Genomic DNA, 14,478 nt, shown 5'->3' with positions numbered 1-14,478 from the left:
CACCCACCAAGGATTGACAATCAAACTGGCTTCTTGTTAGCAACAGAGGATGTTAGAAGACAATGTCTTCACGGTTTTAAAGAAAATTATTTTCAGCCCAGAATTCTGCACCCAACCTAACTACAAACAAAGGTACAATAAAGACAGTTTTAGACATGACTCAGAAAGTTTACTTCCCACACATCCTTTCTAAAGAACTTATTTCAGGATATACCCCAGTAAAATTATGGCATAAATCAGAACAGTGGAAGACCCAGGATCCTAAGAACAGTGATTCCAACATAGAAGAATAGAGGAAAACCCTTGGAAGGCAGCTGTGCAGTAGCCTAGAGAAGCATTTGGTCATGAAGGGGGATTCCACAGAATAAAAAAATACAACTGAGAATATGGAAAAAGTGAGGCTATGGTAAAGGCATATTATGCCAAAAAAAAACCCCAAAACAAAAAACAGTTAGAAACTCCCTGAAAATTAAAAAGAAAGAAAAATACAAATGTCACATAAAAGCTGCATTTCAAGTAAGAAGCACGCTTACATATCCTAATTATAAGGAACTGGAATATGAGAAAAGGGGATGTAGTTGTTCTTGATCTTACAGTCTTGAGAGCCAAGGGGTCATGACCCTGGCCCTGTAGAAAATGTAATCCCAGCACACAAATTGGCTCTGCACTAAATACAGAATATTTTAGGGGATACTAAAAATAGAGAGGCCCTTCATCTTAGGCCAGAATTAACTTTGATGTGGTTGGTCTCAAGACATAAATTTCAGGACCCTAAGAGAAAGACTGGCCAAAACTGCTTTACTCTTGTTTTATTTTCTATAATTGTGGCATCAAATGATAGCCAGTTCTACCTGCAGTGCTTTCCCCAAAGATGAAAGTTGTTTTCATTATTCAAATGGTCTAGGACTCCAAAACTGGTTCAGTTCACTTGGATCTGAGGGGCAGATAACATAATAAATGTCTGCTTCCTAGAGCTGAGTATAACCAGGTAATCATTCCAAAAAAGACAGTATATTGACTGCTCAGGGGAGAAACTGTGGCTCAGAGTGATCTCAAATCATAACTCTGCTACTTCACTACAGATCCCAAAGGCCAGGCTTTAAATCATGATTCTTTAGTAGGAATATTAAAAGGCAAGCAAGCATGATTTCTAAGCAAAAAGAAACTTTCTATAGGGAATGTGCAAATATCACATGTTCTCTTCCCTATTGGCAAAAATATGGTTTAGCTTCTGGAAAGGGACAAATCCTTGCAGTAATTTGCTTAATAACAAAAGACATTGTCCCAGTAATTCTACCCACTTTCCTGACACGGAGAAAATAATTTCATGCTGCAGTCAATGGATCTCAGGTTTACAAGGGAGATTTTTCCTTTTATGGAAGAATTAACAAGTCATAATAATATAATACTGTTTATAGTTTTCATCTTGTAGAGTCAACTTATTTGGAGATTTGGTTATTGTCACAAAATATAAAGTTATCAACTTTGACAATGTAAAAGTGTTGCTGGACTTCCCTGGTGGCGCAGTGGTTAAGAATCTGTCTGCCAATGCAGGCGACACAGGTTTGATCCCCGCTCCGGGAAGATCCCACGTGCTGTGCAGCAACTAAGCTCGTGCGCCACAACTACTGAGCCTGTGCTCTAGAGCCCGCGAGCCACGACTACTGAGCCCGCGCCCCTAGAGCCCATGCTCCGCAACAAGAGAAGCCACCTTAATGAGAAGCCCATGCACCACAACGAGTAGGCCCTGCTAGAGTAGGCCCTGCTCTCTGCAACTAGAGAAAACCCACACGCAGCAATGAAGACCCAACAAAGACCAAAAAAAAAAAAAAAAAGTGTTGCTGACAGAAACTGGGAAAACCAGATGAAAAACAGAACATGTTCTAATGTCCCTTCTTAATAAGGGGGGAGCAGACAGACTGACAAAAGTGGATGAAATGAGAAACAGTTGTCATTATCTGAAGTTACTAAGTTAAGCAACAGAAGAAGTAAAATTTAAAACAAACACTGGAAGAGAATGAGATGACCGTAGTGTAAGCAAGCTAAATACTCCTTAAAAGTAGAAAGTCAATAGATATATCTAAAGTTGATAAATCAAGAAACAGAGGTAAAAGTTTATTATTTAGAGCAGCAGCCCCAAATCATTTTTTATTGTACAATTCTCTCAGGGAAAATATTTTAGAGCACAAATCCCTAACATTTGTATATTTACTTATTTATACTCTACATAAAATCGGGATTATATTAACTTAATATTTGTATACTGTGACTCACACAGTAATAGAAATTAAAAGTATATAAGAATAATTTTGAATAGATTTTTATTGTGGGGGGATGCTTATTATAGTAATGAACTGAAAACAAAAAATCATCAGCTATTCTGACAAAAACATTTTAAGATATAAAAAGTATATGAGAATAAATACAATTTCAAATAATTTCTTCCAGTACCCAAAGTCAGCATCATATGCACCTCCCAGAGTGTGTGCAGTTCCCTTTAGACATACAGCTCTAGAAGTCAGAGGTTTAGCCACCGGAAAATCCAATAAGATAAGTGATTCAAAGAGGCTACCTTTCGGGAGCAAAGCTGGGAGTAAGGAGAAGTGGAAGGGGAGACTTATGATTTGCATCATAAGCTCACCTATACTATTTTACTTATTGTATATACATTTTCTTTCATATAAGTAAATTAGTTAATCTGATCAACTCCATAAAACTCTATGTCTGGATTCAGTCATTCAACAAACATTTATTGAACATCTGCTTTGGGCTAGGCACAGGAGATAAAGAGAGGAAATTGACATCTTGGCTGTCAGGGAGATCACAGTCTGGGGCTCAGAAGAGAGATATGAAAATCACTGATGACAATTCAATATCATAAGTGCTGTAAGAGAAGTGTGTGCCAGATATCATGTACCCACAGGGTGGGGCACAAAAGAGGTACACTAATACCATGTGGGATGTTAGGGAGGAATTGCTGAAAGGTCACTTCCTCTCTGAGTTGAAACCTAAAGGACAAGTAGAAAACTGAGAATAAACCAGGTAAAGAGGGATGCAGGAAATGGGGGAAGGGCATTCTAGGGCAAAGAGGAAATGGTGGGGTAGACAGGTTGACATGTGAGAGAGAACCACAGTGTGTTGGGAAACTGGAAGGTTTTCAGAATTGCTAGAGCGAACAGTGCATGAGATGGTAGTGGCAGGAATGAAACAGCAAGATAGGAAGGGACCAGAAACAAAGAGCCATGCTCAGAACTCTGCTTAGTCTACTGAAGGCAATGGTAAGCCCCTGAAGGATTTCACTGGTAGGGAGGGAGATTAGATCAGATTGGCATTTTGGGAAAGACTGCTCTGGAAGTAATGTGGAGGGTGGATCTGAAAGGGGTAAATGAGGAAGGGCCTTCTGGAGGCTATTACATTGGACCTAATGAGACAGCAGGAGACAAACGGCCAACAGGTACATGAAAAGGTGCTCACTATCACTAATCATCAGAGAAATGCAGATCAAAATCGCAATGAGCTATATCACTTCACACCTGTTAGAATGGCTATATCAAAAAGACAAGAGACAACTATGTTGGCCAGGATGTGGAGAAAAGGGAACTCTTGTGCACTATTGGTGGGAATGTAAGTTGGTTCAGCCACTATGGAAAACAGTATGGAGATTCTGCAAAGAATAAAAAATAGAACTACCATATGATCCAGCATTCCTACTTCTGGGTATATAACCAAAGGAAATGAAAACAGGATCTCAAAGAGATAGCTGCATTCCCATGGTCACTGCAGCATTATTCACAATAGCCGAGACATGAAAACAACCTAAGGGTCCAAAGTGTCCATTGGAAGATGAATGGATAAAGAAAATGTGGCATATACATACACCATGGAATACTACTCAGCCATGAGAAAGAAGGAAATACTACCATTTGCAACAAAATAGATGGACCTTGAAGGCATTATGCTAAGTGAAATAAGCCAGACAGAAAGAAAAATATTACATGGTATACCATTTATATGCAGAATCTAAAAATTTTTTAAAAAGTCGAAGTCTTAGAGAGTAGAAAAATGGCTACCAGAGGCTGGGAGGTGGGAAAAATAGGGAAAGGCCAATAAAAGGCCAGTAAAACCTTACAGCTGCACAATGAATAAGGTCTGAGGATCTAATGTAAAACATGGTGACTATAGTTGATAACACTGTATTTTTTTTTAAAGATGATGCAATTATAAGTTATTTAGGAGATGCACTAGTGGAATTGCTGAGGGATTAAACATGAGGGTAAGGAAACAGGGAGAGTCTAGAAGGACTTAGGTATATTTATCTCTTGAGTAACTGGAGAGTATCACTAACTGAAATAGGGAAAGAAGCAATTTGGGGGCAGGACTTTAGCTTTGGACATGTTGAATACGAAGTGCTATCTAGAGGTAGATATCAAATAGGCAACTAGATGCAAATCTGAAGTTCCGGGTGGGGAGGTTTGGGCTGGGGATACAGAGTTGAGACCCATTAGTATTTAGGTTGTAGTGTAAGCCATGTGAAGAGATGCAATTACCCAAGGAGACTACAAAGTGAGAAGTAGAGAAGCTTGGAGTCCTGAGGAAAGCAGGGGGCTAAGGAAGATGAGATTGAAAGGAAAGTGTGGAATAAAGGATAGAATAAGAATAAAGGAAGGTCAGAGGAGCAAAGAAGTAGTGAGTGAGCAAAGAAGAGTGGCTGAAATGACAGAACAGGTGATCCTGACTAAATAGGGAAAAGAGGGAAGCCAGAGGAGGTTGGCAGATTGGAAGAAATGGGGGTGGCAAGAGCCTCAATTATAATGAAAATGATGAGGATGATATGATGGTGCTGGTGGTAACAGTAAAGAGTAAGAATGTGAAAGAGACAGCAGCGTGTGCTTACCATGAGCTATTGGAGTTCAATATCTCAGAGTCATTACAGAATATTTTTGAATATATGTAAAAATATATGTACTGTACTATATCATTTTGCACATCCTGAGTACTAAGCTCAGGATAAAGGACAAGACCAGGGTAATAAACAGGCTCTGCCTTTACTGGATACGAATTTAGTTCTACTGGATCAGGTGTGACTGAAAAATCTTACAAGCTGGCATATTAAAACAAAACCAAGCATTGTCTTCTTTAAGGGGTAAAGAACAACAATGTTAGTTAATCACAGTAATAAACAGAAAGAAATAGGTTACATTTTAAAGAACCTTTTCTTAGAGTTCATAAAGTGATACTTTTCCACTTTTACTTCAGTTTGTACAAGGATACAAAAGATTTAAGAATAGTATCTATTGTAAAAACAAGTATCACCACATGTGGTTGTTCAGCAGCTATTCATTTGTATTTTCCTTCCTTTAATAAGTATGCAAGATTCCTCTCATAGTAATTGCTGGAATGATAAATACAATAATAACTCTCTTACAAAATCTCTTCTTTGGCAATATCTTAAAAACCTAATAGTTATGGGGGGAAAACCAAAATATTTTAGGAAATGATTGATTTTTTTAAACTGTCAGAATTTTCAGTTGTATTCTTTCTGGGGTAGACAGAATTCTAAAGCTGTCTCCCAACATTCCCACTCCCTGGTTATTTAATCAAACACTAATCTAGATGCTGCTGTGAAGAGACTTAAACTAGAGATATTATCTTGGATTATGCAGGTGGACCCAATGTAATCATATGAACCCTTAAAAGCAGAAGAGGAAGGAGTCAGAGAGATGAGGCAGAGAAAGGTAGTAAAAGGCGGAGGCAGAAGAGTAGCATTCGAAGGACTCCACCCACTGTTACTGGCTTTGAAGATGGAGAAAAGAAGCCATGAACCCAGAAATGGAGGCAGCCTCTAGAAGCTGAGAACAACCCCCAGCCAACAGCCAGCAAGGAAATGGAGCCTTCAGTCCTACTATAGCACGGAACTGAATTCTGAAAACAATCTGAAAGAGCCTGGAAATCAATTCATTCCCAGAGCTCCAGAAAGAAACTCAACCCTACTGATGCCTTGATTTTCAACCTTGTGAAAGCTGGAGCAGAGAACCAGCTGGGCCATACCGTCCTGGAACTTCTAACCTTCAGAAGTGTGAGATACAGGTACAAATAAATGTGTGTTTTCTTAAGCTGCTAAATCTATGGCAATTTGTTATAGGACCACTGGGAAACTAACAAGGCTTTCTTTAATGACTGACTTCAGGGCTTCTCTGGTGGCACAGTGGTTAAGAATCCGCCTGCCAATGCAGGGGACACGGGTTCGAGCCCTAGTCTGGGAAGATCCCACATGCTGCGGAGCAACTAAGCCCATGCGCCACAACTACCGAGCCTGTGCTCTAGAGCCCACGAGCCACAACTACTGTAGCCCACCCGCGTAGAGCCCGTGCTCTGCAACAAGAGAAACCACCACAATGAGAAGCCCACGCACCGCAACGAAGAGGAGCCCGCCCACCACAACTAGAGAAAGCCCGTGCACAGCAACAAAGACCCAACTCAGCCAAAAATAAATAAATAAAATAAATAATAAAATGTTTTAAAAAATACTGCATGATTCTACTTACATTAGTTATCTAAAGAAGTCAAACACATGGAAGCAGAAAGTATAATAGAATGTGGTCACCAGGCTGGTGAGGAGGGGAAAATGAGGAGTTGTGCAATGGGTACAGAGTTTCAGTTCTGCAAGATGAAAAAGTTCTACAGATCTGTTGCCAAAAATGTGCATATATTAACAGTCCTGTACTGTACACTTAAAAATGGTTAAGATGGTAAACTTTATACTGTGTATTTTGGTCACAATAAAAAACAAAAGAAAGAAAAAACATACCCACAACATCATGATCATACCTAAAAAGATAATTATTTAATTTCATTAAATAGTCATCAAAAAAATCCCCTACTATTTCTAAAGAAAAATTTATCCACTAATATTTTGGGTTTTTAAAACATGCTCATTTTACAGTATCCTGGTTTTTCTAAACTCATATATTTTCTAGATTAAAGGGTTTTAAAGGAAAATTATTCACAAAATATCTGAATGTCTAGAAATAGGTATGTTAAGAATGTGAGACATTTATCTTTTCAATCAATGTAAAAAGATGGTATTTAACAGAATAGTATAGTATTGTTTTTCAAAGTAACTTTAAAAAATGAAAACATTAAGATGAAAACTTCTAAAAAAAGAAAACTTCTATAAAGAATACAAAACAACATTAAGATGAAAAACTGAGGCACTAGGAAGATGACAATGAAGAAACCTTTTTACTATATGCTACAGCCTGAAAGTGTGTGAGGATGAAATCTCCCTGAGAATTCACCATTTCTTTTGAGTTTCTAACAGGGGTAGAAAAGCAACTTATGGTAATATCAAAAGGCTGCATTATAATTCTATGCTTGATTTTAAGACATTATGGGATACAGATGCTCCCTGTGTATTCACAAGTCTCAGAAAGCTAATCATCATTCTGGAGATTTAGTTTCAGGCAAAGGCAAAAGTGTAGCTCTGAACAGCAGGTATAATAAACCTATATTATTAAACCATGCTACTTATAGTCCTTCTCCCTTTGGAGAACAGGAAACAACTACTTGCTCTTACTATCCTTAGATTTAGAATAATCCTGTGAGCTGAAAATGAGCAAAAAGCCGTATTAGTCTTACTACCATATTTGTCAACATTGTCACTATTACCAGCTAATCTGTATCAGTAACCCTATCTGGCAATAAATCCTGCAAAATATCCACGTTAAGTCATAAAGAACCAAACTACCTACAGTAGTCATATTTGAAGACTAGTACTAATGTAAGTCAAAGAGCCAGGCAAGTATCAGAAATGTTAAACAAGTGCCAACACCCAGATTAGAACATGCCATCTATCCATCCATTCATGACAGCCCTACTGAACACATATTGAAACTGTTAGTCAAGAGGATGCCTTAAGAAATCTAAAACTTTTGTGATTTAAAGGACTTGAAAAACCTTCGGAAGTACCCAAGAGTCTCAGACTTCAAATTCCATTAGAGTTGCACCAGCTTTTTATGTGTAACAGGGCATGCAGGCAGAATAAATGGAATGGAAAATGTGTCTAATCTAAGTATAGAGAATTAGCTTAAATTGTCTTAACTTTCATTCTTCCAGGACTTAATGATAGTGAGAAGGAAGAAGGTATTAAAAAGTAAAACCAATGAATTATAGGGCTGCTGTGTTATCAGTCCCACTCAGACTGAGTAAACACCAAACAAAGTGGATCCTAATTTGTAGAAAACATGATGCTAAAAACAGACAAACGCAGGTGTCATTCTGGGTCACCATGCAGGCCACAAGGAGTATCATCACAATGGTGTGTGGAAGAAAAACACTGCCTAAAAATGGTCCAAACTGGTTAACACACCTACAGATTCTGTTCTCATCGGCAGGATTCTACTCCGTTCAATGTGCCACAACATTTAGCTAGTCCAGGAAGTACTATTTCCCAGGTAAGTTTTCAACAAAATAGCTAGGAAGGGCAGAACCGCAAGTTAGTGTGCTCTGAGAATACTGCCTGGCCATGAGCTGCTTGTTGCTCAGGTAAATGCTTGTGGGATATCACAATCCCTCCTGGCTCACAGAGAGGCCGCAAAGGCAAACAGTGTGCCTGCACCAGTCCTCTGGATGAAGTACTCCCTGCACCAAAAAGCTGGCATTAGTGGAATCTACAAGAGGCAGAAAGAAGGACCACATGAATGGGATAAACTCAGTTTCTTTTCTTTCTTTTTTTTTTACAGCTTTATTGAGATATAATTCACAACCGTACAGTTTATTCATTTAAAGTATACAATTCAATGGTTCTTAGTATATTCACAGAGTTGTGCAAAGCATCAATTTTAGAACACTTCCATTACCACAAAAAGAAACCTCATATCCATTTCCCCCCAACCCTCCCAGCCCTAGGCAACAACTAATCTATTTTCTGTCTTTATAGATATGCCTTTTCTGGACACTTCATATAAATGGAACCACAGAATATGTGATCTTTTGTGAGTGGCTTCTTTCATACAGTGTTTTCAAGGTTCATCCATGCTATAGCACGTATCAATTCTTCATTCTTCTTTATTGTTAAATAATATTCTACTACATGGACACACCATATCAGTTCTTTTCTTCACAAGCAGTAGAATCTCTTTTGCTATATAAACAAAACTACAAAAAGTACTTAGGTCCCCATATTAGTCCATAAATGCCTATTTAAGCCATATTATAGCTGAAAACTTATAATTGCATAATTGCATAAACTACGGTTTCTAGAAACATTACCAATCATCACAGTGATATCTGGATTAAAGAAATACTGAGAATGAAGCTCCTTTATAATTAAGTTAATTGCTTAAATTTTTTTCCCTGTAAATTGCAGTAGGAAGAGGAACTTGCAAGCCCTAAGGCGCGAACACCTCAGGACAAAACTACTTTTTGACTCCACCCACTTGAAGATGAACAGCAAAACGGCAAGTATACAAAGCTGGTGTCTGCAACTTCCCTCTCTTCTTGCTGGGCCCTTCATCTCTTCCCCCTATCTTTGACATTCAATACTCTTCACCCCGCCTCCTAGTTCCAAAGAAAACAAGACCTTTTATATCTGTTGACTAATTACTGCCTCACTTTAAATTAAAATATTACATTTACATGAAAATGTTAATTAAACCAGACATTTTCTAAGACATTCTCCCAAAACCTGAAATGAGAATTAGTTTCCCTGCAAAGAACTTCCGGTAGGAACAAGCTGGTAAGCGGAGAGGCTTTTGTTTTGTTTTTACCAAAAGACCCTCTCAAATCATAGTAAACCCACCCCATGGCAAATTGAATTTAGTCAGTCCTCTCAGGGTAATGCATATCTAGGAGGACAGTGAGAGAAAATAAGGAACTGTTATTAATTTTGTTAGGCGTGATAATGGTATTATGTCTAAAGATATCCTTATCTGTTAGAAATTCATACTGAGGTATTTGGACGAAATGATGTGATACCTGAAATTTGCTTCAAAATACTTTAGTTGGAAAGAGGACATGGGGGAGGGGAGATGAAACAAAATACTGATAATTGTTGAGGGTAAGTGATAAGATACATGAGAGTTCATTATTCTTTTCTGCTTTATGTATGTATAAAAATTTCCATAGTAAAATACTTTTTAAAAGAGAGAAACTGTTCTGTTCCTCTCCGGCAGTCTTTCGTTCCTTCACTTTTCCTTCGTAACACTTACTGTTGTCACTATATATTTCTTTTTTTAAGTTAATTTTTTTTAATTTATTTATTTTATTTATTTTTGGCTGTGTTGGATCTTCGTTGCTGCACGTGGGCTTTCTCTAGTTGCAGTGAGCGGGGGCTACTCTTTGTTGAGGTGCGCAGGCTTCTCATTGCGGTGGCTTCTCTTGTGTGGAGCACGGGCTCTAGGCGTGCGGGCTTCAGTAGTTTGGCACACGGGCTCACTAGTTGTGGTTTGCAGGCTCTAGAGCGCTGGCTCAGTAGTTGTGGCGCACGGGCTTAGTTGCTCCGCAGCATGTGGGATCTTCCCGGACCAGGGCTCGAACCCGTGTCCCCAGCATTGGCAGGCAGATTCTTAACCACTGCGCCAACAGGGAAGCCCTAAATTAATTTTTATTGGAGTCTAGTTGCTTTACAATGTTGTGTTAGCTTCTACTGCACAACAAAACGAACCAGCCATACATATACATATATCCCCTCCCTTTTGGATTTCCCTCCCATTTAGGACACCACAGTGCATTAAGTAGAGTTCCCTGTGCTATACTGTATGTTCCACTCAGTTGTCTATTTTATACATAGTATCAATGGTGTATATATGTCATCCCTGTCTCCCAATTCCTCCCACTCCACCCCTTTCCCCCTTGGTATCTAGACATTTGTTCTCTACATCTGTGTCTCTATTTCTGCTTTGCAAATAAGGTCATCTATACCATATTTCTAGATTCCACATATATGTGTTAAAACACGATATTTTTCTCTTTCTGACTTACTTCACTTTGTATGACACTCTCTAGGCCCAGCCACATCTCTACAAATGACCCAATTTCGTTCCTTTTTATGGCTGAGTAATACTCCAGTGTATCTATGTACCACATCTTCTTTATCCATTCCTCTGTTGATGGGCATTTAGGTTGTTTCCATGTCCTGGCTATTGTAAATAGTGCTGCTATGAACATTGGGGTGCATGTGTCTTTTTGAATTATGGTTTTCTCCAGGTATATGCTCAGTAGTGGAATTTCTGGGTCATATGGTAGTTCTATTATTAGTTTTTTAAGGAACTTTCATACTGTTCTCCATAGTGACTGTATCAATTTACATTCCCACCAACACTGAAAGTGGGTTCCCTTTTCTCCACACCCCCTCCAGCATTTATTGTTTGTGGATTTTTTGATGATGGCCATTCTGACCGGTGTGAGGTGATACCTCATGTCACTATATATTTCTAAGATTATTTTATTAATGTTTGTCTCCCTGACTAGACTTTAAGCTGCATGAGAACCACAAAGGTGTTCTGTTTAGCTCCTTTAGAATCTCTACCACCTCACAGTTTCTGGCATGTGAGAGGCATCCAACAAATATTTATTAAGTAAATAATGGAGTCAATAAAATTAAGTCATATCATGCCCCCAGATAAATAAATACTCAATAAATAAAAAGGGGGATGGTAGAAAGTCAGGGACCTTTGGTTGAAGGAATTTAACATATTTACCTATATGTATTTACCATTTAAGTTCATATGCTTTTCTATTAAAAAATGTAGTAAAGGTGTCACAAAATAGATTTAACTTCCTCTAGATAATCCTCACTACGTTCATGTGATTACTCAGCTAAGAACTACACCCTCCACTTCATGATGTGGAAACTATAGAACTGAAAAGTTGTGAAATTTTTTCAAGGGCATAATGAACCAGATGCACAAATGAACAAAACTCAGCTCTGTCCTAATGCCTCAAGCCTCATGCTGTTCCCAAAGGAACATGATTTTATTCTCAAGAAAAAGAAAACAATAAAAATATAAAAATAAGAGTACTGTATATGTTAATTCAACTTTCAGTGGCTGAGAAACTGAATAGCTAGCTGTATAACAGTCTTAGATTAAAATATTTTATTTTAACTTCACCCAAAACAATTTCAAGGTTGAAGCACCTAATGGTAGAGGAAGTATTAAAAACATAAGGTGAGGCATTTAGGCAATAGAGAACAGAAGAAAGCATGACACGAGTAACCTGAAGGCCTTTTTTTTTAAAGCTGGTTAAATTGAAACAGTATGGTGAGGGACAACTAACAAGAAAATTCATAAAGAAATTCATAAAGAGAATAAATACTAATACCAAGACAATGTTTAAAACACCAGCGTACCCGGTTCCCAAGTTTTAAATTTATTTATCTCAAATATAATACTATAATCAATAAAGATTTCTACTTAATCATTATTTTATATAGAAATAGCCTACTAAAATACCACTATGCCCCCAAATTCTTTTGAAATGCTTAAAACCTGCGTTTACCTTAATTTGGTAATAGATAATGATGCACACATTCAGGAAGGCAGAAACACCAAATGTTTCCCATTAACAGAAGCATAACTATTTGTAAAACTAATCTTAACTCAGCCAATCTGAAAGCTCTTCTACTATGGTGCCAAAAAAAGTCACAACCACACCTGTGGAGAACAGTGAGAACCAAATGAGTCACAGTCTAAAAGTCTGCCACGAAATCGAATAAATAAATAAATAAATAAATAGCTAGACAGTTTTAGTTAAGAAAAAACATTTAAAATATCTCAATAAACTTATTTTGAGTACAGAGTCTGGAAAGATTTTTTTTTTTCTCTTACATAAAGGGTTACAAAGAGGTATAACTCTGGCCTGGGATGAATTCTAGACTGGGTGGCTCTACTGTTGCTCAAGGCACAGTTACTACTGGTGGAGCTGCTACAAAGACTCAGAACGTTCCGTTTTACTCCTGTACTCTTCATATCATGGGCTGTCAATCATGCTTCCAACTTGCAGTACATCACTCATTGCAGAATAACGATTCACACATGCTATTTCCAAACAAAAATGTAAGATTTACTTGCCCCATGACGCCTTCTTCTCAACTTTTAAAATAATTGATAAAAGCACCAGCTGAGCATGAATTCCCATCCTAAAATAATCTATCAATAGCTTTAAGCCTTTTAAGGTAAGCGGTAAAGAAATACTGTCCTCTGAATGCAGACAACACTGCAGACCCACGCGAGGCATTGATTTGTAGTTGTTTTTCCACTGGGGTGATGGATTTGCGCTCAGCTACTCACGGTGTCTACTAGGTCCCCCTGGTGACCAACAGTACATGAAGACAGTAGTAGGGTTCGAAGACACAGACTGGCAGCGGAACAGAGGGTGGAACGGGAAATCATGAAAAATTAACACGCCAACAGTACACATGACATGACTGAAAATTACGTTTGCATTGTTGGGGTATCTGAGATCGGCCAAGACACTGTCCCCTTCCTTTTAAAATGCAAACATCCATCCGCCTCGCTTGGGCTTCGGAGCCCTACCTCCCATTTAAATCACGGGTGTGACGGAGAGACCGAACCAAGGGGTTCAGCCCGAGGCACATGCCGCTTCTCCAGGGTTTGGGGAAAACACTGACGTGACAAATTACCATAATTTTCTAAAATATGGAGGAATGACACACCACCTTTCCTACCACCTACTGAAGACTCAGGACAGAGTCGAGAACAGCCGCCCTGAGGGGCCCACACGGAGGGGGGAGGAGAGCACCGGCCCAGGGAGAAGACGGCGGCACGTCCCGAGCCCAGACTGCGGAGCCCCGAACGCGAGGGGCGTAGGGTCGCACCCGGGTCACGTCCCGGGGCTCTCGGGATGAGAGGGGCGCGAGGGCGAGCCCGGGCCGGCCGACATGCGGGGGGCGGCGGGACAGCGGCTGGGGCTGCGGCGCCCGGGCGGCGGGGGAGGGCGCGCCGCCAGGTGCCGGACGGCAGGGGGCAGCGGGGTTCGGGCGGGCGCCGGACCCAGGGAGGGAGGAGGGAGGCGGGCGAGTCCCGCGCAGAGAGAGGGCGCGCGGCGGGCTCGCCGCCGGCCTACCTGGAGGTAACAGGGTTTCCTTAGCCAGGCCCCCGGACAGAGACTCCTCGCCATGGTAATCACACATCGCCCCGCCGCGCCGCAGTCAGAGGCGGACCCGAGCGCTGGCGACCCGGCTCCCCGCCTTCCCCCGCCCCCAGCTCGGCCGGGCCCGCCCACTCCTCCGCCCCCGCGGCGGCGCGCGCCGCGCTTCCCCCGGCCCTGCTGCGGTGACTGCAGCCGGCTGCCCGAGGCCCGGCCTCCTTCTCTGCTCGCCGGGCTGCCGCGGCTGTCAGAGCCGCCGCCGTCTCCGGCATAAAGGGGAATCGCGCCTCGCCTCGGCCGACACAAATCTAACTGCGCCTCGCGCTTAAAGGGGAGGCGTGCGGAGGAGGGGTGGGGCGCCGCGGAAGA

At 40.4% G+C, this 14,478-nt stretch overlaps 1 protein-coding gene across 1 annotated transcript in view; it reads right to left on the bottom strand.

Moving 5' to 3' along the window:
• DIPK1A (divergent protein kinase domain 1A) overlaps nucleotides 1-14,194 on the bottom strand; it is a 120,139-nt gene extending 105,945 nt beyond the window's left edge. The window contains exon 1 of the mRNA XM_082834360.1: nucleotides 14,086-14,194. Coding sequence (XP_082690486.1) covers nucleotides 14,086-14,139 — 54 coding nt within the window. The 5' untranslated portion in view covers nucleotides 14,140-14,194. The remainder of the gene's footprint in view (nucleotides 1-14,085) is intronic.
• Nucleotides 14,195-14,478: the final 284 nt, after the last annotated feature.

Source organism: Leucopleurus acutus, assembly GCF_964270905.1.
Source record: "Leucopleurus acutus genome assembly, chromosome: 2".
Classification (NCBI taxonomy): domain Eukaryota; kingdom Metazoa; phylum Chordata; class Mammalia; order Artiodactyla; family Delphinidae; genus Leucopleurus; species Leucopleurus acutus.
Note: the sequence above shows the minus strand (reverse complement) of the source record. Positions and strands in the feature narration are given on the sequence as shown.